Source organism: Diabrotica undecimpunctata, chromosome 8 (genome assembly GCF_040954645.1).
Source record: "Diabrotica undecimpunctata isolate CICGRU chromosome 8, icDiaUnde3, whole genome shotgun sequence".
In the NCBI taxonomy this organism is placed as follows: domain Eukaryota; kingdom Metazoa; phylum Arthropoda; class Insecta; order Coleoptera; family Chrysomelidae; genus Diabrotica; species Diabrotica undecimpunctata.
Window position 1 is genome coordinate 11,430,923 of NC_092810.1, and position 23,306 is coordinate 11,454,228.

Below are 23,306 nucleotides of genomic sequence, written 5' to 3' on the forward strand. Positions count from 1 at the left end.
TGGACAGTGTTGCCAACTGTGAATATTGAAAAATGTCACAATTAATTAATTAATTCGCACAATGCTGTAATTGCTGTAAATATTTAGTTGATAAAATCTTCAGTAACATGGGCAAGAACAGAACAGAAATGAGGAAATCGAAGGCTTAGAAGTAAAAGATTGATTAATTTGTGTATTGATTTGTGTATAGTGTATTGAGTAATTTGCGGAATTAACTTTCCGCATTTTCCTACTGATTTTATTGATTAAAAGCATTAGACAATCGGAGAGAATGAAGTACCTTGTTAATATAAAAATAAAACAGCACAAAGATACAAAATTAAGACGCAAATACATTAAACGTCTATGTAAGGCTTATAACTTTAGGATCACATGAAAATATACAAGGCTCGTTTAAAACTATAAAGAAAAAATCAATTAATTAAATTAATTAAAGATTGATTGAAAGACTGGTACATTCACACAGGAAAAATATTCTTAAATGTCCTTAAATTTCCTCAAGAATCGGGTTGGATTACACATGAGATCTTTCTCAAATGTTGAAACATTTCCAGAAATTTAACGAAGATCAAGAATCACCTATTTTGATGGTTCTAGATGGACACATTAGTCACGAGAACTGGAAGCGAGTTGTAGTATGCAAAAGAGGATGGTATAATACTCGTTTGCTTGCCTACACATTGCAATCGTCGCATCCAACGTACTTTTGAAAGCGTATTTTAATCAGAAGACGAGAAAAAAAATCAGGAACAATGAAGGAAGGCCAATTTCTCATATGCAAGTGGCCGGTGCTTTCCGCGTAGCATACGAAAAGGCAGCTACTGTCGAAAATGCAGTGAGTGGCTTTAAAAATGCAGGTCTCTGGTGTTAATCCTAATATTTTCCCTGATCACCTGTTTTCTCCCTCGAATACAAAAGACAAGTCTAATCCAGCAGCATGATGAAGTTCATGAAGAATCAACTATATCGTAGATTGAAAAGGATAAAGCAAAACAACTAAACGCAAAAGAAAACCCACTCTAACTGTACTCGCTAGAAGTCCCTTCATGGCGGATGTCAAACAAAAAGAAATAGAGAAAATTCAAAGGTAAACTACGAGACAGCTTAGGAAACTAATTGATATAGACTCAGAAGAAGCATTTGAAAGTGAATCTGTTGATGGCGAAGATGACGCCTTTTGCTTTTTTTGTTGAGAAGCATCCCAAAATCCAAACCAGGGCACCATGGATACGATGCTACAAATGTACGCAGTGGGCGAATGTTTTTGGTGCAGGGATTGCACCAAAAACAAAAACATACATTTGAATATATGTTCTTTTGCCTTGAACTATTAAAGACTCAAAATGTTTGAAGTTTTTTTTTATATTCTTGTTAAAATTTGGGCTAATGTTGATTTGAATTTGTGTTATTAGTGACAATAGTACAATCTCAGATCTCTAGCGCAGAGGAGTTGCATTTCGTGATTTTTTTTGTATTAATATGCCATTTTTGACAGACTTGTTGGGGTAAAACGGTTAATGCATTTGAATGCATGTTTCTGTAGTGGATGATTGCTTTCGTTCCTTTGTAACCCACAGGGTTGTTTTTAAGTTGACTTTTGTTAAAAGTTCCTATGACACTTTCAAAAAACATCATTGCAGTGTTGATGCTCGAACTGTAAGTTTTTAATTTGTAAAATCGGTGCAGTGGACCGTGTGCGTCTACAGAAGTAATAGAATTTTGTGGCTTGTAAGTATGTAATTGTTTTATAATAAAACTTTCACATATTTTGGATCATGAAAAAGAGCAAAAACGATTGTTAGCACTTTTTGAAGAAGTTTCGACGGGTGATGAGTACGATGATGAAGAGGAATCGGGAGAAGAAGATCATGTAAAGGAAAACTTGGAGAGAAGCGATACGGAACAGGAAAATGAGGAATTAGATGATGAGACAGATTTTGCTATTGGTCCATAATTTTTGGGCAAAGATAATAAAACAGAATGGGCTAAGCATATTGCACCTAAGAATGTCAGAACTCGAAGTGAAAATATTGTTCTACAGCTTCCGTGTTCAAAACAATGTTTCAGACAGAAAACCGATATTTTAGCTATCTGGAACAATCTATTTGATACTGATATGTTGCAAATAATTGTTGATGAGACCAATACAAACATAGAGGCAGAAAAGCAGAAGACTTGTGGAAAACGGACGGCACTGGTATAGGGGTTTTCCGACTGACAATGAACATCACGAGATTCAGATATTTACTGATACATGCGAACTGATGATATCAATACAAGGCATGATAGAATTAGTTTGGATAAATTAGCGCCAATAAGAGATCTTATTACCAACACGTAGGCTTATAGCTGCAATGGAAGCCGAGATAATGTAAATTTTTCCTACGTGTTTCAATTTGAAGTTCCGATCTCGAAAAAAAAAACGGAGCTGAAAGAGTTATTCCCTCCACTTTCCTATGTCAATCTTTCGAAAGTACCTTCGTTTCGAAGGGCTGTAAGTTTCGACAAATTGGATGAATTTTATAGCTATAAGTTTCAATATAAAGTTAAGATTTTCATTCAAAATTTGTGCAAATTTTACTTCTTAATGTTTATAAACAATGAAGATATGATTTTATTTTTAAAATAGTCCCTAACTTCGTTCCTATTGGTCATAGAAGATTTTTTTTAAATGTTAGTTTTTTACCAGCTATCCAATGGTTGTACGTACAAGTCTGTAGCTTGAAAAATATAGAAGTTATTACAATTGTTTATAAGTAAAAAACATACTCCTTTTTCAAACGTTTATTTTGTAAATAATTTCGATGAAAACGCAATATGCATTTAACTTCTGAGATAGTTTGAGTCTTAAAGAATCCTATGAAATTTGCTAAATGTGTCTAGCATCATTAATAGAGCAAGTTCAATAGTTTAAATATTTAGCCTCAGGGATAAATAAATTAAATAACTTTCAAACTATTTGACCGTTCGGGGGAAAATTTCGCACAAATTTAAAAGACGGTAATTCCTCGATGTTCAAATGTATTAATAACATTTTAATTTGTTAATAAAAAAATTAATAAAATTTAGAAATTAGTGCAAAAAAACTGCTTTTTTGCAAATATCTCCGTAAATTATTTATCAATTTTAATTTAAAAAACGGGAAAATAAAGATATTCTTGATATAAAAAAATGATATAAATATTGTTTATGTAAGATATAAGGGAAAAAACTTATAGACAAAAAATGAAATTGTGACCATAAATTGTTTAAAAAAAAACGCAAGGTAAAAATACGAGTACTTTTTCATCTATCCGTCATCTAGTAACCCTCACCTATGTCTTAAAAGCTTCAGATATCTGCGAAAAATTTTGCCGTGAAATCGATGCTTTTTGCATAATCAGACTGGGCTACTAATGCATACGGTAAAGATCCACTAAAAATTCTGAATCTCAAGTTTAGAATATAATTTGATCACACTAGGAATTAGACTTAATGAACAAGAGCATTTTAAAAGAAATTAAGTATACATAGTTATTGAATTAGACAATTTATTAAAATATTTACGAGCACAACTAAAAGATGTTTAAACTATAAAAAGTCTCGGTAAAGTTAAGTTATTTGTTGAAATTAAATTTTGACTACGTAAATGTTTTTTTAATTGGATATTCTAGATGACTATTAATAGAACAAATTTACATTTTATTTGTATTTCTTACTCGTGTACATTCATAGCTAAATGTTGTATGGAATGGAGCATTGTTTCATTAATTACCCTGTCACTCCTTTTTCATTTTGAAGCATTTTTCATTTTCTCTATGTTGCATTTTGTTAAGTTGGCAATTTACTTTTGTTTGTCTGTCGCCAGCAATTTGTTACAATAGGGGTGACTTTTATTTTTCTTATTTTCGATTCCATACGGGAGGTCGTCGTTGTGAACTTTAATGAATACATATTTGACAGTTCAGTTATTTTCTTCAAAATACAGTGGCACTATTTATATATTGAGCTTAATGATAAAAAAACAGGAATTTGTGCTTAAAAGTAGAGAGGAGTCCGGAATCGAAAAAGTGAAAGTAAAGTGTTCTCGAGCATATTATGTTTGATCTTCTTGCAAAAATTATTTGTCAACTTCTCTTATTCTCATAATAGACATACTGTATTTATTTACTTTTACCTTTATCATTCTCTTTAGCGCTGTATGTGTTAGAAAGAGCAAATATTATTTCAACCACAATATAAACGTCGCTAAATTAAATCAGCAAATTTTACGTCTTGCCAGCATCACACAAAATGAATGTATACAAAATTATATACACAAAATGGTATTATCAAGGTAATAGATCGTTTTCTTTGATGTTTATCAATCAACAATTTGCGCTGTAAATTTACATACAGGTTTATCTGCTGTGTTTAACATAACCGAAAATTCCCTGTTGAATTTAGAGGGTACGATATTAGCAATATACAGTGATGAGTGTCTTACCACCCGGCTTTTTAACGTAAGAGATAGAAAACACAGTTACCTTGTGAAATAAAAAGAGATGAAACTCGTAGAGGTGGGAAATAATCAGTAGAAACCTATAATTTACATTACCACTATCGATAGTCTCACACCTTTAGACGTTAGCTTCGAGCTAAATCACCTCGATCATAATTATTATGTGTATCGTATGTGTGACGTATTTTCATTTTTTAATTTCGCATAAAGTAAAAACTGATTGACCACAATAAAGCAAAAATGTGAATAAAATAATTTAATGAATAGTAATTATTTAATCTAAAGTTTTAAATTATTAGCCAAGAATAATTTCTACTATGATTTGAGGAGTTTCATACACTCTTGTCACGGAATAATCACAATCCTTCGTGGATTAGTGGTAAGAATTCGACACTTCGACACAGACGTCTCAGACGATTAGATTTCAAAACCCACATGTGGTTTTCTTTTTTTTTTAATAATTTGAAATTATGCAGAGATCGTTTTGCTTTGAATCGCTAAACATTTATGTCAGTCGTTACTAGTATTAGAAGTATTTAAAGTTAAACATAAATATCTTATTGAAAGAAAAGTATCGTCGTACTTTCGAAAATAAAGTAAAAATTCTTCAAAATTAATAGAACGTTTAAAGAATGTTTAAATAAGTAAAAATTCTACAAAAATAAAAAAAAATATTGTAAATAAACGTATTTACAATATGTTCAAATAAGCCTTCATTAGGAGCAGAACAATAACCCAAACTGCCATTAAAGAAATATAAAAGTTTGATGGATCAGAGTTCAAGTCACGATGTTCTCATGCAGGCGCTCAGGGTTCAAATCCAACATGAAGGTTTTACTTTTTAAAAATTTAAAATTATGCAGATATTATATCGTTTTGCTTTAAATCACTAAACATTTATTTCAGTCTTTATTAGAAGTGTTTATAGTAAAATATGAAAATCTTATTGAAAAAACAATGTCGTACTTTCGAAAATAAAGTAAAAATTCTTCAAACATAAAAGAACGTTCTAAATAAATGTACTTCCAAAAATATTTAAGTAAATAGGTAGAAATTCTATAAAAATAAAAAAAAATGTTTCTAATGAAATGTATTTACAATAATTGTTCGAATAAGCCTCCATTAGCAGCAGAACAATAACCCAATCTTTTATAAAAGTTTCGTCTAACATTAGTTAATGTTTCTGGACTAATACCTCTCATTGAATCAAATATCTTCTCTTAATTCTTGGAGAGAATTAGGCCTATCGTCTTCAATTCCATATAGTTTGGACTTGATATATCCCCACATAAAAAAATCACAAGGTGCAAGATCAGGTGATCTTGCAGGCCAAAAAATATCTCCGTGGCCACTAATCAATCGATTAGGAAAAGTCGCACTGAGATATTCACTGACGATGCGAGAATTATGTGCGGGACAACCATCGTGTTGAAACCATATGGAATCAAAAGGTATTGGTAAATTACGAAGGGCTGGGACAATTTGATTTTGCAGAAGTTCCAAGTATTTCCGCCCAGTCAACATACCGTCTATAAAAAATGGACCAATGACATGATTCCCTATTATGCCTCCCCAAACATTTACTTTTCGAGGACGCTGGGTACGAGCGACATAAATCTGACGAGCATAAATACTGACTAGAATAAAGCATTTTTGTGTTATTGAAGTGTAGCATTTCACGAATTTTTTCAAATCGATTGATACTCATCGTGTTTTTTATTTTTTCAAATCCATATTCCTCGGACCAGTATCTTCTGATATTTGACATATTTATTACTGACATATAAATGCAAATACCAATGTACTTCTTTATTTCTCCAGTCGTTATATTCGCCGGTTTTGAAATATTTTTTTGATTGCTGTAGAGGTTCGATTCTTTAGTGATTTTCTCAAATAGCTCATCGGTAAAGAAGTATCTGGAAAAAATCAACAAATTACATACTAAACTGCAAAAGGAATAATTGACTTATTCGGTTTTACCTGAAGAACTGATAGGGTGTTGATAAGTCCATTATATTTGTTGGGAGATTTTCATCACCTCTAAATGTTGTACCCACATGTAACATTTTGTTCAAAAGATGCTTGCTTCCAGCAAATAGATTTGAATGCATCTTTATCCAGTGTAAATATATTTTCTTCTGAGCCGTTCGCGTCTTCATTCTCAGGTATTATTTCGTCGACAAGATCTGCCTCATTATTATTTTCAACGTTCGAATTGGTTAGTTCTACATCATCTAGTTCATGCTCAAAAATAATTGTATTTTCAATGTCCAAATTGGCGTAATCCACAGGATCTTGAAACTTTTCAGCAGCCCATTCTAAGCAATTATCAACGTTTTCACTTTATCTTCGTCCAATTCTTCCAGATCATCGTCACTTTCAAGAAAACGTTCTGCCAACTTTTCCAGCTCCTGGTTTGTCAAAGGTTTTCTAAAATCCTTTTTTTTGTCCATCGCCCTGAGATTAAAAAAAAAGCATAAAAATGCATGTTGTAGCATATTTGCTATATTTTATTAGAACACCCGGTAATTTATTTTTATGAACTCTGGATATGCACTGATATAACAAATAGTTTAAATACTTACCTAATTTTTCAAATTTATCGAGTTTGCCTGCCAAAACCGCTCCAAATATTAAAAAAAACACAAATTTACTATGTCAGATACACACATCAACCACCAAAACAACAGCTGACATTTAGAATTAAAATTCTGTACTTGCTGCGCCATCTATTGCCAGCAAAGCGAAACCCGATTTAATAGTATGTTACAATATGCATTTAGGTGTATCATAAATCATTTAATGAAAATGGAACTCTTCAATATTTTATATGTAGCAGATATGCTACATGATGCATTGTAGGGTTAATATTACTTGGAGCTGCTCAAATTCCCTATGGCGCATTATGTGTCCTAGATATGACGTCTTTCTAATTTTGATAGTATTGACCAGATGAGGGCGTGTGTTCATTGGTCTCAGTACTTCTTCATTCGTAGTTCTGCTGGCCCAGCTTATTCTTAGCATTCGGCGGTACATCCACATTTCAAATGAATTTAATTTGTTGACGTCATACTGTTTTAATGTCCAGGTCTCACAGCCATATAGTAATAGAGACCACACATTACACTTTAGTGTTCTCAATCTTATTGAGACTGATAGCTTGGGGTTTCAGAGCATTTTGCGCATATTCATGAAACCAGATCTTGCTATTTCAATGCTTCTTCTAATTTCTTTTGAGTGGTCTAGTTGACTATTTAGTTCTCTGCCCAGGTATATGAAGCTTTGGGAACTCTGAAGGGTGATACCATGTGGATTACCAGAATTTTGGTTTTGGAAAAGTTAATGTCCAAGCCCAGCCTGTGACTTTCTTCTGATAATATGTTCATCGATATTTTTAGTTGGTCTTCTGTTTCTGCTAATACTACGGTGTCATCGGCATATCTTATCTTGTTAATGATGATTCCATTGGCTCTGGCACCTTCAGGGCGATCTTCAAGAGAAGCTCTGATTATATGTTCAGCATATACATTAAATAATAGGGAGGATAAAATGCACCCTTGACGCACTCCTCGTTCTATGTTGATGTACTTGGTGTTTCTGTTCTCTTTTCGAACAATAATAAATATTAAACAATAATTGTACAGAGTCATCAACACAATCAACAAAAACCTCATATTACTTTAATGTGTTTTTAATGTGTAATGTAATTATACTATTGCGATTTCTTGTCATATCACTGTTTACTTACATAAAATTGAGCATTTGAACAAAAAATATTGTTTTCATTTCTAGAAAACCAATAAAATAGTTTTTAATATTCTTGTGACTAATACATTAGATATAATGTATTAAAGAAATAACACAAATATTTTTCAATAATTTTCATGAGTGAATAGGTTTATAAATGTGTTATTGCCTTTTATTGCTTGTTTTGTAGTTAAAAAAATTCTCAGAATGAAAACAAAACACAGATTCTTTCTTTATTAATATTTTGTTTTTCATTTCAGATAATCAGAGAAGAATTCACGCAAATGACAGAGTTTTTAACTCTCAATTTCGTTATGCTGTAAGTAACTCTTTATTTTTTCTGTTCTTTCTGCACAGTTAGTCTCTAATAATAGCATCCCTGCTTATTAAACACGTATGAATTTCATAAATAAAAGCGAAATAGGCCAGACAAGTTTTTACAAATTTGAAACTACATTTTTATTAAGGACTTTTGTCAATAATTGTTGGTGTAGCTTTTTGTTTTGAGCGTGTTGAGAATTAAACCATACAATTCTAAACAAAATATAATAGTTACCAGGATTGTATTTAGCCAAATGTGAAAATGTTGTATAGTCGGTTCGCTATATTTACGCGGGTTTCGGATTAACAAAATTATGCTAATGACTCATTGATAACCAGTTGCAGTAAACGACTTCCCAGAAAATTAGGTAAAAACTGCATTAATGGTCATATTTTAAAATACATTAAAATAACATTAGGGTAGGTATAAATTTGTTACAATATTGCAGTTGAATTGATTCTTTGCCAGTGTTGACATTGTATGTTTGGTGGAAATATTTAAGAATGCCTAGACGTGTGTTAGATGTAGATAGTCTAATTTGTAGTGTACATAAGTATTTTACGGATGAAAAAGAAAATGGCGGTCCTTTAAAATCGGTAATGTCTATTCAACAACGCGTATGTGATGCTCTAGGAATTAGTGAAACCAAACTAAGAGGAGTATTACAAAATCGCAATAATGAACGGCCGAAAGAAGATCGCCGAAAAACTCGCCTATCATTGAAAACGAAAGATATTCCAGATGGAAAAAAATTTGAAATTCGTGATACCATTTATCGAATGCGAGCCAACAAGGAACATGTGACCTTAAATACAATTCTCTCGGAATTAAAAGATAGAAAATTTGACGAAATTGGCAGAACAAGTCTATGGCAAGTGATACATAATTTGCGTTTCAAATTTCAAAAGGAGGATAACAGAAAAGCCCTTTGTGAAAGAAGTTCTGTTGTGCATAAAAGAATTAACTTTCTAAGAAAATATTCTAAATTAAAAGAAGAAAGGGCAAATTTTATATATTTAGACGAAACATGGATATTTTCTAGGGGTGCAACCAAGAGAATATGGCAAGATGATAACGTAAAGTCTATCAAACATATCAAAATCAAGTGACTATCACGATAATATGAACACAGAAATGTTTGTAAAATGGTTACATGAAAAACTTCTCCCAGGTTTAAGTGAGCCCAGCGTAATTATTTTAGACAATGCACCTTACCATTCTGAAGTATTAAACAAAAGTCCAACGAATTCTTGGACTGTTAATAAAATTAAAGAATGGTTGACAAAGAAACATATACCATTTACACAACATATTTTAAAATCAGAATTATTACGCTTGGCAAATATCCACGCAAAACCAAAAACCTTTGTTGTGGATCAGATTATTGAAAGTTACGGTCATCAAGTTTTACGTCTGCCACCGTATCATTGCCAGTTTAATCCCATCGAATATATATGGGGAATAGCAAAACAATATTATGACAACCATATTGGCCTAACGGTTATAGCGACGATGCAGTTCGGGAAACTTGGCGAAAGGCACTTTCAATTGTAACTCCAGAAGTGTGGTGCAACTGTATATTCAAGTGCGAGAAACTAATAGAAGATTGGTGGACTCTGAATGGATAAAATGAACGAAATAAGTCCAATCATAATAACAATTAATGGTGATGACAGTGATGATGATGACGATTATGATATTTTTGATGATAATGACTGATTTTCATTTTTGTTGGCAAGTTAAATTTTTTTATTTTTCATTAGAAATTCTCTCCATGGAACAAATATACATAGACCATATTTTCTGTGTGAAGTGTAATATAAAATTATTATTAGGTTTATATTAGCCACATTAGACTCCATTAATGAAGTAATTCTCCTTATTATACTGTCAATTATATAAAAGATTTTCCATTATTATTTAATTAAAAAAAGTTATGGATTATTTTTCATTTCATTTGACCAGTTGATATTTCCCCAAAGAGCAGGTAATTAAAACTGGGTACTTACAATAAAATTTTTAATCCGAAACCCACGTAAATATAGCGAACCGACTTTAGAACTTCAGTTGATTCAGAATACAAATTCCTAACTGTCAACAATGGCACGTGAAAGCAAAACAGGATCGTACTGAGGGGTATAAAATTATTTTTTAAAATATTTACTTTTTGAAACTAAGAATGTAAGAATTTATTGAAGTTGGAGTAAAATTTAATATTCCATTGACGAAAAATGTGCTATGTGCTAATATACACAGCTGTATTGAGAAATAAATATTTTATCGATATGTTACAAAGGCTGTAACACTATCACTTTCCAACATTATTGTGTATTTTGGGACAAACTGAAGCTGCAACTATATAAGAAACGGTCTCATATGCAGAAGAAAAAAGACAATGAACCGGCTCACAAGACAATTTAAAATGTATGTAAAAATGTAAGTTTGATGAACTACGTTATGAACGTAGTGATCCTGCAGTGGGATCTTGTACTATTATGGTTGCGAGTGAAATGCTATCAAACTTGTAATATGAAAATGTACAAAAGTTTTAAAATCTCGTGCCGCCTATGATAGAAATTATGACAAATTAAGTGTAGTAATATCTGTCCAAATATCATCATCATCATCATTTTGGCTTTACAACCCTGTGTGAGTCCTAGCCTCCCCAAGAATTTCTTTCCAGTCGTCCCTATCCATAGCCTTCCTCCGCCAAGCACGTATTTCCATATTTCTCATATCTAGATCTATGTTATCTAGGAATCTTGTTCTGGGTCTTCCTCTTCTTCTTTGACCAATAGGTCTATCAAGGAGCGTTTTTCTAGCTGGGTCGGTTTGCTCCATCCGCATTACATGGCCTACCCACCTCAGACGTCCCATCTTAATGCGTTTTACGATAGCTGGTTCCTGGTATATTCTATAGAGTTCGAAGTTGTATCGTCTTCTCCAGACACCATTTTCATTTACCGCTCCATAGATTCGCCTTCTAATTGTTCTTGTTGTTAATAGATCGCCATTCAAACTTCTACATTGATTTGTGTTTGCCTTGAATTATTTTCTGTTGATGTTAACTTTCTTATAGAATGTTCTGAATTCTTTCTCTCTGTTGAGGTTTTCTATATATTGAAGTTCCTTTTTTAAGTGGTTTCGTCTGGTTCTGCCCAAATATTGCAACGTTTAATAAGAATATTAATATCTCATGAGTTGAGAGAATTTTTAAAACAACTGTCAAGTGGATACCTGGCATAAAAACATATTATAGTTCTATCTAGATAAGATGTTTTAAAATTTATTCACGAGGCATCGAATGAGAAGTTTTTAATGAATAAAACTGGCAATATTCCAGACATGCCAGCTGTATATGCATTCGAGTAAATATTGTTAAGGAAATATTTCCACAATACTTTAATTCATATTCTATGATTATCACGTTAATAAAAGTTATTAATAAGTAATCAAAATGGGTACTTTATGACTTAATATCCGCGTGGGCCAGACGTTGCACTTTATGCTAGAATATCCATAAAGTGCACTATTATATCGTTGTTAACTAAGCAATAAAAACATAATAATGAACTAGGATGACATATGGCATAATACACTATAAATGCTAGAATTATATGCCATTACGGACTTCGGGCAATATCAACATCGAGTAATTTAAAAAGACAAAATGTATACCACTGAAATTAGACCGAAATACGGTTGATACATTGAAACATGGAACGAAATTTATAAGAAAAATATACCAGTCCGCTCAAGAGGGTGAGCATAATGCTGTCGATATTTGATATGAATTTTTCACTTAATATAAACAATAAAACACACAATATACTACGAGGTCTGATATCATCATCATCATCTTGGTGTTACAGCCCTTAGAGGGCCTCGACCTTCTCAAGCTGTCTACGCCATTCTGTTCTGTCCCTTGCTTGCATTTTCCAATTGCCGACGCCGATCTTCTCGGCATCTTTTGTTATCCCGTCCATCCACCTCAACTTTGGTCTACCCCATCATATGATGCTTGATCCATATGTGAGAACGGGGACCATCAGTATTCTATACAGCCTTATACGAGTTTTTTTAGACAGACGTTTGTTACTAAGTACTTTGATAGACCATGATAACACCTGTTTGCAATTATTATTCGCCTTTTTATTTCCTCAGATGTGTTAATATTGGGGTTAACCGATGTCTCTAGATATATGCACTCTTTGACTGCTTCGAAGTTTTGGTCATTGATGATTAAATCTGCGTCAACATTTCCAGCTCTTGTGTTTGTGTTAGTCGCCATGAATTTGGTTTTATTTTGATTTATATGTAACCCCATTCGTTCTGCTGCTGCTACTAGCTCGGTTAGGATTTCCGCAGTTCTCGCCCTGGTTCTTGTCATAATGTCCACGTCGTCTGCATATGCTAGAATTTGGACTGATCTCTTAAATATTGTTCCCCTGCTATCTAAATTAGCGTCTCGTACAACTTTTTCTAAGGCCACATTAAAAAGCTGACACGCCAGCGCATCTCCCTTCCTTAACCCCCTATGTATTTCGAATGTGGTTGACGAGTCGTTTTGAATTTTTACTGCTGATAGAATCTTCGCCATTGTCACTTTTATCAAACATATTAGTTTTTTTGGAATTCCTAACTCATTCATAGCGTTGTAAAGACTTGGTCTTAAGACACTGTCATATGCCGCTTTAAAATTGACAAAAATATGATACATATCTATGTTAAACTCTTGCGCTTTTTCGAGGATCTGTAGTAGTGTAAAGATCTGGTTAATGGTTGAACGTCCACGCCTGAATCCTGCCTGATATTCTCCTAGAAACGTTTCGGTATAAGGCTTCAATCTCTCGTGCAAAATGTTTGACACTATCTTGTATGCTGTATTTAGGAGAGTTATTCCGCGGTAATTATTGCATTCCAGTTGGTTTCCCTTTTTGTGTAACGGGCAAATTAAGCCTAAGCTCCATTCTTCAGGCATTTGCTCCTCAGACCAAATTTTACAGACAATTTTTCGCATCACCTTGGTGAGCTGCTCTCCACCGTGCTTAAATAACTCTGCTGGGATGCCATCGCTGTCTGGGGATTTGTGGTTCCTTAGTTTTTCTATAGATATTTTCACTTCATCTACCGGGGTGTTCCACGAGTTCCTCATTTCGGTATTCCAGCTCTATATTGTTAGTAGGTTCCCCTTCCAGCAACTCTCGAAAGTGCTCTACCCATCGTAACAGGATATCCTCTTTGTTGGTAAGTAAGTTACCTTCCTTATCATTACAATAGTTGATTCTCGGTTTGAATTCTTTTCTAATAATATTTATTTGATGATAGAACTTTCTTGTTTCTCCGTGAGTCATATGGCTTTCGAGCCGTTCTAATATGTCATTTTCCGAGTTTCGTTTCTTTTTTCGGTTTATGCGTTTTTCCTCTCTCCTTAAATTTTTGTATCTATCTATTGTTGTAATAGTTTTCCGTTGTTGCATGGTCCTAAATGCCTCGTTATTCTCATCTGTTATTTTTTTTGCAGTCTTTCAGAAATTTCAGAGCCTCCTTGCAGTTGTTCCACATTTCCGTGCTTGACCGGTCGACTGCCCAGGTGTGTTCTAGGGTTTCTTTTATATGTGACTGGAACTGTTTCTCTTTGTTTTCATTTTTTAGCATATGTAAATTATATTTTACTTGTCTAGTGCCCCTTTCTTGGCTTTTTTTCAATTCTTGTTGGCATTGGAAATCTCTGAGATTTGCTGTCTGATTCCAGTAAAGATTTCTAATTATTTTCAGATCTTGGTTGTTAATTCTTGCTTCTTTTAGTATTTGTATCATATTGGTGTGCTGTACTCGATCAAACGCTTTCTCGTAATCAACCAGACATGCCTATACGTCGCAGTTGAAGTCTCTGCATCTCTGGAATAAGACTTGTACTGAGAACAAAGTCTCTCTAGTACCAACAGCATTTGTGAACCCGAACTGGTTGGGGGAAATTTGAATTTCACACAGCTTGTAGATTCTCTTATGAATTATCTTTAGGAACAATTTTAGAAGATGACTCATGAGGTTTATAGTACGATAATCTTCGCATTTTTAGCTCCTGGTTTTTTTGGAAGTGTAATAAACTCACATTTCAGCCATGCTGTTGGTATTTCTCCAGAGGTACAATATAACAGATACATTATTGATGAGATGGCAAAAAGCCAAAACAAAATAGTTTTAAGGCTGCATACCATTGTAAGCCCAATCCGATTGAACTCATCTGGGCAGAAGTGAAAAATTATGTAGCAGCCAAAAACAATACTTTTAAATTGAGAGACAAGAATAATATTTTTTATGTTGCAATAAATAATAGTACTTCAACTACATGGCATTAATGTGTGCAATAAGTTGAACAAAAAGTCGAGTCCAAAATATGGAAGTTGGACAACATAATAGAGACCCATATCGAACCAATAATAATAAATCGAGACGAAGAAAGCAGATTTTACTCACAGTTAAACTTCAAGAAATTCTTACGTTCTTATTTTCAAGAAGCAAATATTTGTAAAAATCATATGATAGATACACCTCAGTACCCTGTTTTTCGTTCACTTGCAATGGACAGCCGGAGTGTGACGTCACAGCTGTCATATTGGTATTATTACTTTCCAAACAAAAGTTTTTTTTTATTAAGAAGAAACATTGCCGCATCCACCAAAAGGTTATTAGCGGCATTACTCAGTAAACAAAACTTTAAATCTGATACAAAATATGAATTGACCTTAGGTAATTTAATAAGTTTTTTACGTGACAGTTTTCTCCTAATATATCTGGTAGAGTATTTGGTATATTGTTTATTGAACGTTCTCTATGGTATTTTGGACACTCAATTAACAAATGGACGACGGTAAGAGGCGTAGCACATAGGTCGCACAGCGGGCGTTCACTGGCCGAAAGTAAATAGTGTATTATCTTAGTGTGTCCTATACGTAGGAGCGTTAGAACTGTTTGAATAAACCGTATACTAGCACTAGTTTTCCACTGTCGTGTATCTGGTTTTAGCGATCTTAATTTAGATTGCGATAGAAACCATTCGCGCTGCCACTGACCCATTACTTTTTGTTTAAAAAACGTTTTGAGATCTTTACATACACTCTCACGCACTAATTCAGATTCCGCACTTGTTACTGCATCACGAGCACTACTGTCTGTGTCTTCATTGCCGATAATTCCTATATGCGATGGGATCCATATAAATTTAGGATTTATGTGGTTCTCTTGGGCGATTTGTAGTTCAGTTTTTATTAGTTGCTCCAATGGCTGTTTAGGATACAGATGCTGTATTGCAAGAAGAGAGCTGAGCGAGTCGGTGAGAAACAGAGGTTTTGAAATTCTTCTTCTGAAAGCAAACAGTTCAGCGGTGAAAATACTTGAGCTAGGCGGTAGTTTACATCGGTAAAGATGTTTGTGCAGTTAAGGTAGTCTCGTTCAAGAATCTCATTTAGTTTGTTTTTGATTAGTATGTTGTTATTGTATTTTTTGGAGAACTCTATTAAAGAGGTGTTGGAATTTGGGATGCTTATCAACCATGGAGTCGGATGTTGGATGTTACAGTGAAATACATCTGGGATTGTTGTGTCAAAATTATTCAGAATTGATCTTACTCGTGTGTAATAAGGTTTTGCAGTACGAGGTTTATTAAAGAGAAAGTCAAGATTATTTTTAGAAAAAGTATTTTCGAAGAGTGGATGATCCTTATTAGCAGCTACAGAAGAAGCGTGTGAAAGTGTCAAAAGTGCCCGCCTATACTGCAATGATGGTTCTCCAGTTTCGGAATGTAAGCTTTCTATGGGTGAAGTGTGAAAAGCTCAGAGAAAGATCCGAAGTGCAGCATTGTGGATTGTATCTAACGGTTTTAGGGTACTCTTGGTTGCGGAGGCATAAACAATTGAACCGTAATCGAGTTTGGATCTAATTCGTGTTTTATACAGAAGGAGTAGTGTAGAGAAGTCGGAACCCCAGAATCGATTTGATACGGTTTTAAGCAAATTGAGTCTTTTGTTGCATGTTAGCGCCAAGTGTTGTATGTGCTTTTTCCAGGAAAGTTTTTGATCCAGCCACATACCAAGGAATTTTACGGAGTTTTGGAATGGAATGATGCTGTTGTGAAGATAAAGGACTGGTGTAATGCATGATTTTTTCGCAAACACCATATCAGTTGTCTTTCGGAGAACGGAGAATTCGAAGCCTGTACTAGCTGTCCATTCATCTAGTTGGGTTAAAAATGTCTGTACTATTCTGCACATAGATTCATTTTGTGCTCCTTTAATGTACACCACTAAATCGTCGGCATAGAGGCGAGCTTTGGGAGGTTTATGTAATTTGCCAAACAAAAGTTGAAATGCCCAATCTCAAGACTTTTAAAGTTCTATAAAGTTAACATTTTGCTTCCTCTGCTGCTTCCTCTTTCTTTTAAGTATAGTGTTTTTTACGATAATACCATCATAATTCAGTATTCTATTTATATGAAATATAGTTTAAAAGTTAAAATTAAAGAAATTCTAACCTTACTTTATTGATACATGCATTTTATTGCTATTTTTATATAACAACATGCTTTATTATTTACATAACCTTGTAAAATTGTAGTAACTATTAGAATACTTAGATATTGCAAAAAGCGGAAAGATTCTGTAAAAAAAATGTAAAAATAACGAAAAATACAAATTATCCGCACTAAACAAGGTTTGTTTGGAAAGTGAAACTGACAGATGTCAATAAAATCTACGTCATCACTCCGGCGGTTCATTGTTGCTTGGTCTTTAGCTTTGACATTCCAGTCATCAGAGATTTCATTATTAAAAACTATACGAACAGACTGAATTTTGCGGAGAATGTCAATTTTGAGACCCCAAAAAAGATGCAAAAAATTCACCCCAAGGCTTCTCCCTAAAGACTAACCTAGTCGAAACGAAAAAAATCGATTTACCAAGAATCTGTAGGCTATAAAAAATATTCTAAATAAAAATATTTATTAGCAATTTTTCTCAAGAATGAACCATTCTCATTTTAACACGATCTGTTCTATTTTCCTCTAAAATACTTCAATTAATTTTGTTTATTCCAGAAATAATGGCCTTGTATTTGGCGATATTTTCATTCTGCCGTTTTTGTTTCGAAATATTCCGTATTTATGAACGTATAATAAAAAATTACGGTTATTTTTAGGTATAAGGGACTATTTTTAAATTCGTACAGTTGGAACACGCATTTCTCGCGGGAGGCGATATGAAAACAGATCAATTAAAAACGTTACCGTATACATGGCGATTTTATCTCTTTTGTTAGGCCGGTACTTAAATGTAACTACCACTAAAAAAATCAATTTATGCACCGATAAAGTTTTTAACGAATCCGTTCAAAATCGCTAAATAGTAAATAGGTCTGGACAGTACGTGTAGATTAAAAAATATGTGTGTACAATGTAGCGAGGCCGTCATGTATCAATTACTGGATTACTTTAAAGTTATTTATTTATTATATATATATATATATATATATATATATATATATATATATATATATATATATATATATATATATATATATATATATATATATATATATATATATGGATCCTACAGCTTCTGCCGCTTCCAGCATTTCGATCGCCATCTTTTTCTATCTCTCCAGGTGTCTTCATCAATGGCTCTGTCTTTCATGGTTTCCATAACACCTTGTATCCAAGACTTAGCTGGTCTTCCTCGTTTCCTTCTATTACTTGGATTGTATTCCATAGCTCTTTTTGGCCATCTGTTGTCGTCCATCCTCTGTACGTGTCCATACCATATTAACTGTCTAGTTTCTATTCTTTCAGAAGTTGTATGTACTCTATCTGTTTTTCTTCTAATTTCAGAATTAGGTATACGTTCTACTCTTTGATATACGGCAAGGTCTTCTCAAGTAGTCCATTTCAACCGTGTTAACTTTTTTCTTTCCTTTTACTGTCATTTGCCAACATTCTGCTCCATATGTAAGAATGGGCTCTACAATTACTTTGTAGATAGTCATTTTAGTTCTCATAGTAGCTTTGTTGGACCAAAGTATCGAATTCAGAATTTGAACACTCTTCCTGCCTTGTTGCACTCTATAGTCTATATGTCGTTCCGTTGTTCATTTACTGCTGATAATACTTCTCAAATATTTGTATTCGTAGCACCTTTTCATTTGTCTAATTTCCAAATCCGGGTCTTCGTCTTCACTGCCTATTCGCATATATTCTGTCTTAGACATATTCATACTCATCCTCCATTTTTCGTATTCATCTTTGAGCTTTCTAAGCATATAATCTGCATCTTCTTCACAGCTTGCAATTAGTACTTGATCATCTGCAAAGAACAGCGTTGTCAGATAATGGTTGTTAAGCTTCAGCCCCATTCCCGCACATTTTTGTCTCCACTGGTGCAGTGCTTCTTGGATATATATTTTGAATAGGGTGGGGGAAAGACAACATCCTTGTCTCAAGCCTTTCGTTACTGTAAATACCCTTGAGAAAGTATTTCCTGTTTTTACAGTGCTTTGAGGACATTTTTATAGATGTTCAGTATTGCTTTTAGATATGTTTTACTAAGGTCCGTTTTCGTCAAGACACTAAATAAGAGTTTTAAAGGAACTGTATCATAAGCCTTCTCCAGATCTATAAATACCAGATGCGTAGGGAGGTTTCGAGCTGTTCGTTTTTCAATTACTTGTTGAAGGGTAAATGTGTTTGTCCACGCACGATCTTCCTGCTCTGAAGCCACTTTGTTCTTCAATTTCTTTATACTCCTCTTCTATTCTTCTTTTCAATATACGACCATATAACCTTCCCAGCGAGCTAGTTACGCTAATGCCTCTATAATTTCCGCATTCTTTTCTGTCTCCTTTTTTATAAATGGGGCTAATGTGGGCCAATTTCCAATCGTCTGGAATCGTTTGGCCTTCAATTAAGCATTTATTAAAAATATTCACTTAGCTTTCCAAAAGAGCATCCGGTCCATGTTTCACCAACTCGATGGGAATGTCTCCAGGCCCGGGTGTTTTTCCATTTTTCATTTGTTTCTTTTTTTTTCAGTTCTTCTTTGTTTATCTTATGCACTTCTGAGTTTTCTGTCATTGAGATATGGTCAGGTCTTTCCATAAATTCGTGCCTACTTTCTGTTAATAGCGTTTCGTAATATTTTTCCCACTTTTTATTTTGAATCAGGTTTATATTTCCCCTTATCTTTTCTTTCTTTTCTAATACTTTTTATGAATTTCCAAACTTGTGTCACTTTGGTTCCTCCTAAGCATCGGTCCATCTCTTCGCATTTCTCTTCCCACATTTCGTTTTTTCTTTTAGTGACTTCCTTCTTTGCTTCCCTGTTGAGTCTGCTGTAAATTCTGCGGTCTTCTGGGTCTTTCTTGGGATAAGCTTTGTTTTGTCTTTTATTAATTTTCCTAATAATTATTATAATTTATTAATATTAGAAATCATTAAAAATTTATTTTCTAAGCGCATATCTTTCAAATTATATCCCTTAAACCCGCAGTATTATACTTTTTTGTAATCTGCTCATTTTTAGCGATCTAAAAATGTCCTATAATACAGGGTGTTACGTTTAAAAAAAAAGAGCCGATGACATCATCACTGTAATGTGTATCACCTTGTGTAATGAAATTATATTGTAAAATGTAGAACATTAAATTTAAAAATCGTCGTGTTTTAGATTTTTTTAAAAAGGCTTTTCATTTAGGAAATATTGAATTTATTCCATACTTTACGGACACACTGTATAAAATTTAAATCTAGGCATAAAAAATTTAAATCCCAGTGGTTGGCTGTGTATACCATAGTTTAAAAAAACTTATAAAGAAGTAAAGACTTCTTTTTGTACAATGGTATAAAAGTTTATTATTAAAATTTATTAAAAATTATCCAAAATAGATTTTTAAATTTTCAAAACGTTTTCGATCCTATCTCCTATCAGATCATCCTCAGTGAAAAACGTTTATATAGTATTTGGAACTAGCCACATGATGACCTAAGATGACCCTTAAATGGCATAATTTGAGTAATTAACATTATAACTAATATATTAATTTAAAGAAATATTATAGACTTCAATACTTTATTGCTTTTGAAAATATGTCCCCCAAGATCGATAAACTTCTGCACACGTTCAAACCAATTTTTAAAACAGTTATTCCAGTCTTCAGTTGACACCTGCAAAATCGCTGTTTTAAAGGTATCGATGACTTCTTCTGGCGCCTGAAATCATTCCTCACGCATTCAATTCTTGATCTTTGGGAACGTGAAGAAGTCATTGGAACTTAGGTCGGGGCTATACGGTGGATGGTTTAACAATTCGATGTTTTGCAGCTCCAAAAACTCTGTCTTTTTGGGCAGTGTGAGCATTTGCATTGTCCTGATGTAGGATGATTCGCCGTTGTGTGTTCCTTTGTCGGAGTTTCGCGATAACTTCTGGTAAACAAACTTATAAAGTTATATAATGATCAGAAGTAACCGTTCTTGGATCTTCTAAAGCAATTGTTGCCACATGACCAGATTTTGACACAAAAGTTGCGACCATTTTTTTGACACATTTCGAGAACGGATCACTTTTGTTGGTTTTTCCTCATCGTGAAACACCCACACAGCGGATTGGCGTTTATCTTCCGGTTCGTGGGAGTAAATCCAAGATCCATCGCCACTAACAATACTAACGTATGGTCCTAAAGTTTTGGGAAAAATTTCAAAAGCATATACCTAACTCTGACCACAATAATCTTATATTTTTATTAAATTATTCAACAATTTAACTTAACTATCCTTATTATAAATCAAAATTCAAATGACAGACAAGGGACCATTATTTTCGATTTGCCTAATAATTCCCCTTACACGTTGCATCATCCTTTGGAGGACCTCGGCGTCAATTTCTCTAATTTTTCTATATATGCGGCGTCTTAACTGTTCCTGATTTTGTGCTTCCCATCCGTTATTATAGACTTTCCGACTTAATATTGCCCAGAACTCTTCAATTGGAGGAGCCTGAGGTAGGTTGGGGGGATTGTCTGCTTTCGGTACAAAGGTAATGTTGTTAGTTTCGTACCAGTCCCTCGTGATCCTCGCGTAATGACATGAAGCAAGATCTGGCCAAAAGACTATTTGATCATTTGCATGATGTGTGTTCACAAACTGAAGCAATTTAGAGAGACATCTTTGAATATAAATATTTGCGTTTAAGGCTTCGCCTCGAACAACACCAATGTAGGGCTGTGAGATAAAGCCAGCCTCAGAAATTGCACACCATACCAAAATTTTGTCCTCAAATTTTTTCTTACTTTTGAATTTTATTTCATCAGGTACGTTTTCGTAATCGTTCGTGTAAAACCCATCGTTACCCTTCATCTCAGAGTTGGACAAAGTAAAATATTTTTCATCGTCCATCACGATAAACTTGTTGACGAAATGCACTCGCCTTAACGCGCGGCAACATCTCGGAATTGTCTCTAATTGATCCTCTGTGTATTTTGGAGCTTTCCTTCTTTTCCGGTAGATAATATTGTTACTCGATAGGGTCCTGTATACTGTAGTCTTTCCAAAATGAAATCTTCTGGCCAGTTTTCGCTGTGAGACCCCAATTTTGTTCTTAGCTGCTTCAATCAGTCTTGCCTCTCTTATATGGTTCAAAATCCGCGGTCGGCATCTTTTACGCAAGTTAACACATGATATCCCTTCTTCACATTCTCTGATTGTGCGATAAATTGTCGATTTGATTATGTTTTGATCTCGATAAATATTAACAATATCTCGTTTCGACATTCGCCCAACCATATTATAAACACCTCGACGAATATCAATTTTATAAGACATTTTGCAGAGCACAAACCAAAATATTCTGCTTTGTTTATTAAATGTCAATAACTGAGGACATTTCAATTCCATGGCCTTCTTTGTTAAATGCATTTTGCTTCTCAATCTGACCAGGTGAAATTTTTCCCAAAACTTTAGGACCATACGTTATAAACGTTTTTGAGCTTCCTTTCCAATGTTTCTCGACACCAATTGACAGGAACCGCTTCTCTGAGTAAATGAGGGATCCAACGTGAAACCAACTTTGCAACATGCAGTTCTTCATGTAGAACCTTTTGGATCGAGGTCTTTAAAATGCCCAAAGATGCATCTATCTCCCGGTATGTTACACGGCGCGGCGGTCATCCTTAATTAGCTGATGAACCGCATCAATGTTTTGCTGTGGGACTGCTGTTTTGGGTTGACCTGGATTCGTCGCTGAGAATGGAGCGACCACGTTGAAATTTGCAATACCAGCGGGAAATAGTTGAGCTTACGAACTTTTCTTAATTTTTATAAACAACAGTAAATAAAATTGGATGCAAGAAGCTCAATACAGAAATAGGTAGACAATTTTACGAGAGGCTACATTCAGCAATGGACAAATATAGGCTAATTGATTATGATAATGATGATATAATATATTGGTAATTCTAAAATATTTTTCATGTTTATTTTTTGTCATTCTATTTTGTGTAATTGTTGTAAATTTAATCAGATATAATAAATAATATGATACATTTCATAGCTAAATAGACCTAAGACCTTAGCTGCATAGATATGTAAAAGGAGAAATCAGTTCTAGAAACTCGATATAACTGGGATGAAACAGCAAATCAATGTTAATGGTTTCACAAATCAGGTCCGTCACCTTGCTATTACATAATATTGTATTCTATTGGATTTCACATGAA

General features: G+C 33.8%; 1 protein-coding gene across 4 annotated transcripts in view; it reads left to right on the forward strand.

The window, feature by feature from the left end:
• ATP8B (ATPase phospholipid transporting 8B) overlaps positions 1–23,306 on the forward strand; it is a 294,637-nt gene that overhangs the window by 205,576 nt on the left and 65,755 nt on the right. For all 4 annotated transcript variants that reach the window (XM_072539697.1, XM_072539698.1, XM_072539695.1 and 1 more), the window contains one exon: positions 8,488–8,546. In XM_072539697.1, the coding sequence (XP_072395798.1) occupies positions 8,488–8,546 (59 nt within the window). The remainder of the gene's footprint in view (positions 1–8,487; positions 8,547–23,306) is intronic.